The sequence below is a fragment of the Gavialis gangeticus genome, unplaced genomic scaffold, assembly GCF_001723915.1.
Source record: "Gavialis gangeticus isolate Ggan-Ray unplaced genomic scaffold, GavGan_comp1, whole genome shotgun sequence".
In the NCBI taxonomy this organism is placed as follows: domain Eukaryota; kingdom Metazoa; phylum Chordata; order Crocodylia; family Gavialidae; genus Gavialis; species Gavialis gangeticus.
In genome coordinates this window covers 7,038,930-7,043,051 of record NW_017729031.1, presented here as the reverse complement: position 1 = coordinate 7,043,051, position 4,122 = coordinate 7,038,930, and the positions used below count along the sequence as shown (strand labels likewise).

Genomic DNA, 4,122 nt, shown 5'->3' with positions numbered 1-4,122 from the left:
TTTAATATAAATATGTCTGTATGTGTGGGGAAAGGAGTGCAAGTACGTAGTCCTAATTTAGCACATAAGTGACTAAAACTAATCAGGAATACATGTGTTGTATACGTACACTGCTAACATCATCAGTGACCTTGCGATGATAGACGATATTCAAGGCATCTTTCACTGTGTGATACTTGCCCTTTGTAGTCTCAAAGGTCTCTTTGTAGCGCAGCTGACGAGAAAAAAAATGGAGTGGTCATATAGTTTGTCAGTAGTTGTTAAGATAAATATGTAAGTCCTCAATTCTAAACTTATCTTCATGATTACTGGCCTTCAGAATCATGATTTTGTCCTTCTATGATCATTTAGAAATATTTGGTGCTAAGGTCATTATCATATGTTGGGCCCTAACATGGACTAACTAGACAGTTTGACTAATGGGAATGACACTGGAGTCATTCAACATGTTTACATGAGGCTGGTAAATTTTAAAAACTTTTTTTTCCCCAAAATTGGAATTAGCCTGGCTGAGAGCTATACTGGGACTCAGCCACAGAGAAAAGATTAGGCCCATTAAAATGAAAGATTAATGTCACTACCGCTCAGAAAGAAAATGGAGAAAAGAACACCCTCACAGAAGCCCCCTCCACAACAGCAAAAGCATCAAAATCTCCACATCTTTTCTCATCTTTCAATCTATGCTCTAAATTGTGGAAAGCACTAAGTTTATAGCAGCCCTGGATCTGTGATAAATCTGTATCTTCCACGGAGCAGAAACCCAGGAGTAGCCCAGGAGTTTTGCTGCTTGGGAGGTAGGAATTTCATTTATAGAACTTGAGCTTTTTTCTTTACAAGAGTTACTAGCCAAATTGCTAGTACATAGTTTGGGTATTTTTGCCTGAAGGGGTGCAAGCAGAACTGCAGCTCCCAGCTGTAACTCCGAACAATTTTTGCAAAGCGTTCTGAGTTGTCCCAACGTTACCCCAAACCAAACAGAAGTTCACTCTTGGTCCCGGCGGGGAGAGGAATCTACCTGTGGGCTGGAAGCCTGCAGCCAGGGTCCCATAGCAATGGCCAGAGCTCTTTGCCGGTACTTGCCCTTTTCAGAAGTGGGGAGGAAGGGAAAGGCAGCAGAGGGAGCTCATTCTTAAGGATCCCCAGCTGGTGCTGGAGGGTGGGGTGGGTGAACTGGAGCCTCTCCTGCCCTCACCTCGGGGTGGGCTCCAATATACCCACTCCACCCTCCAGCAGGGGCTGAAACTCCCTCCATTTTCTTTCCTCCATCCCATTCTGAAAACAGCGACAGGATAGGAGCTCCATAGACACAGGATACAAAAGATGCTACATATTTAAATGTCTTGATCTCATACCTCACACAATGAGGGGTCAGATTTTTAACCAATCAGCTATTTTTTAAGCTGTCTGCAGCTGCGTACTTGTGTTTGGTCACAATTATAAACTGCTTTCTGTGGCCAGATCGAGTGAAAATTGTCACTTCTGTCTGCACCCTGTGTTTTTAGACATGTATAATAAGATCAGCTCACCTGATGTACAGCCCAATACACAGTGCTTTAAGTTTTGCATGGGCCAGAAGGCGATTTGCAATTTACATGCCACAGATCTCAGTATACAGTAAAACACTTTTAGTCAGGGTCTTACAGCTTCTTTAAATGAAAATTCCACAGTTGGAGAAAATAAAACCTAATTTCATCCTCCAGTCTTTATCCAGGACAGAAACTGGCTTTTCCTACTCTATTTTAAAATAAAAAAGGATAGTTTTTTCAGGAAGAGTCAAAGCTTATTCTTTGAACAGTACTGATACATAAGAAGAAAGTAGTAAGTAAGCTAAAAGAATTTCTATGTCCACTCCCAGCATCAACAATTCACTGTAATACATATTATTTAGAATACTTGCATTTAAGCAACTATTTAAGTTTTTCAGCTTCAAACTTAACTGCAGGATTAGCTGAAATAACATACAGACCATGGAAAGATATACAGTAGCTGTGTCTACACAAGATGGTGACTGTGCAGTCCTTAGTACTTGTATAAGTACTAAATGACTACACAGTAACCAGAGTTACCGCAAAGTAGTGTTGATGAGTGGCTTTTTCATGACACTGACTGCACCATAGCCCAAGAGTACTCTGCAGAGTAGCATTGCGTCATGATTACTGCCATGTGACACTACTGCGCAGTAGTCTTGGGCTACTGCGAAGTCAGCATCTTGTGCAGATCCGGCCAGTGTATTCAATTCAACTATAGGAATCCTACAGATTTAAATACATGCAAATGGAATAACATACAACAACCCAGTGGTGCTGTCTTTATTTTAAGTATTTTCTGCTTTTGCTCCATTTATTTCTCCTAGTTTCATTTTCTCCCTGTTCAAAGTAAATGAGAGAAAGTAAGAACAGTGGTGGTTGTGGGATACGTACATCACTTGCATTGAGGTAAGCCCTCTTAGCTCTGATAAGGATAGGTGTGTCAGGAACAGTTGTGTACTTGTGCTTCATCTTGTCGTACTGGGTTTTGTACTTTTTCTAATGGGATATGAATAAAAATATAATATAAGAAAATAATACAATAAAAGACCAAAAAATATCATTTGTGTCTAAGGGCATTTTTACCCATGCTCCAGGGGTGGGTGGGGGTGCTTTAATTAGAGAGACTCTGAGAGCTCCTTTAATTAAAGCACGTGCAGCGTCTTGTGTATCAGCATCCCTGCACTTCAAAATGACAGCAGGGGCAATTTAACTAAAGTTCATCCAATGAGTTTTAGTTAAAGCACCCCGCCACCGTTTTGAAGCATGGGGATACTGATCCAAGAGATGTGGGAGGCTGCTGCAGTGCACTAGTTCATGGTTTCATAGTTAGTATGCTCCAGCAGACTCGATTAATTACAGCAGCCTCTCCACACATCTACAGGTACCCTAACAGACTTGCTCATCCGCTACTGTGAAGCTACCCCAAGAACACTTGGTTGAGAAGTCAGTGCTGCAGAATGCTGACTGCTTTCAGCTTCTATTGAAACAAATGGCAAGGAGGCTCTTCAGAAGATCCCTGAAAGTACTCAGGATCCTGCAGAAATGGGTCATAATTAATCTTTCTCATGTGTTACATAATGCACCTGAGTCTTACTGACTTGCTTTTAAAAGCAGGTGTTTTATAAACCCACCCCTAAGTATCCTCATTTTACACTATGTAAAAACTATCTAGGGATAGCAGAAGGAAATGTAATCCTCAAGAATCAAAAGACCTAAAAACAAATAAAGGGTGGCTCCTTGCTATGCCTCCCCATCACCAATGTTAGAACAGGGACTTTCACATAGTTAAACAGACTTCAACAAGAGAAGAAATTTCTTACCTCGCTGACCATATCCTTCACGTGTCTTGCATGTTTCAAGGCGGTTGTCTGGGCACCTGCATGGTGATGGGGTCTCTCTTTGGTGGCTAGCTCCACATACAAGTACTATGGCAAAAAAAGGGCACCATTCAAAAACTATCCATTTCAATTATGTGTTACCTTGTTTGCCCTGCAAGATGATTGTGTGCTCACAGCACACCCACACACCTTGAAAACGAAATATGCCCCTTTGCTTTTCACATCCTCCCACGTGTCATCCTTCTAGCAGTTGAGTACTCTGGTTTTTCTGTAAATGCCAGAGAAATGGAACAAGCCAGCATCCCAAATGACCATAACTCTAGGACTGACCTTCACAGAACTCTTCCTAGGAGTTTTCAGTAACTGCCATCTTTAAAACATATTACTCATTATTTACCAGGGCTTTTAAAAAAAATAAAAGGAACACACCCAGGTAGAAAACAGTAATGTCTGAAACAGATGCAATAGACCTGTGGTTACCAAACGGTGGTATATGTACCCCTGGGGGTATGCAAGACATCTCCGGGGGTACATGGCAGAAATTGTGTAATGGCGGATTTAATTTTTCATTATAATAATAATTAGCTTTTAAGGGGTTAAAATATAAAACATATGCTGGTAGGGGTATGCGGGCAGCTGGTAAATCTAGAAGCGGATACGCAGTAAGAAGAAGTTTGAGAATCTCTGCAACAGACAGACTTGTGGCTTGGAGAACTACATGCAGCATGGGGGATAGAAGACAAAGTAGCATCAAG

The 4,122-nt window shown here is 41.3% G+C and overlaps 1 protein-coding gene across 8 annotated transcripts in view; it reads right to left on the bottom strand.

Moving 5' to 3' along the window:
• NEB (nebulin) overlaps window positions 1-4,122 on the bottom strand; it is a 255,506-nt gene that overhangs the window by 66,301 nt on the left and 185,083 nt on the right. For all 8 annotated transcript variants that reach the window (XM_019522420.1, XM_019522414.1, XM_019522415.1 and 5 more), the window contains 3 exons: window positions 3,350-3,454; window positions 2,421-2,525; window positions 110-214 (listed from right to left, as the gene is read on the bottom strand). In XM_019522420.1, coding sequence (XP_019377965.1) covers window positions 110-214; window positions 2,421-2,525; window positions 3,350-3,454 — 315 coding nt within the window. The remainder of the gene's footprint in view (window positions 1-109; window positions 215-2,420; window positions 2,526-3,349; window positions 3,455-4,122) is intronic.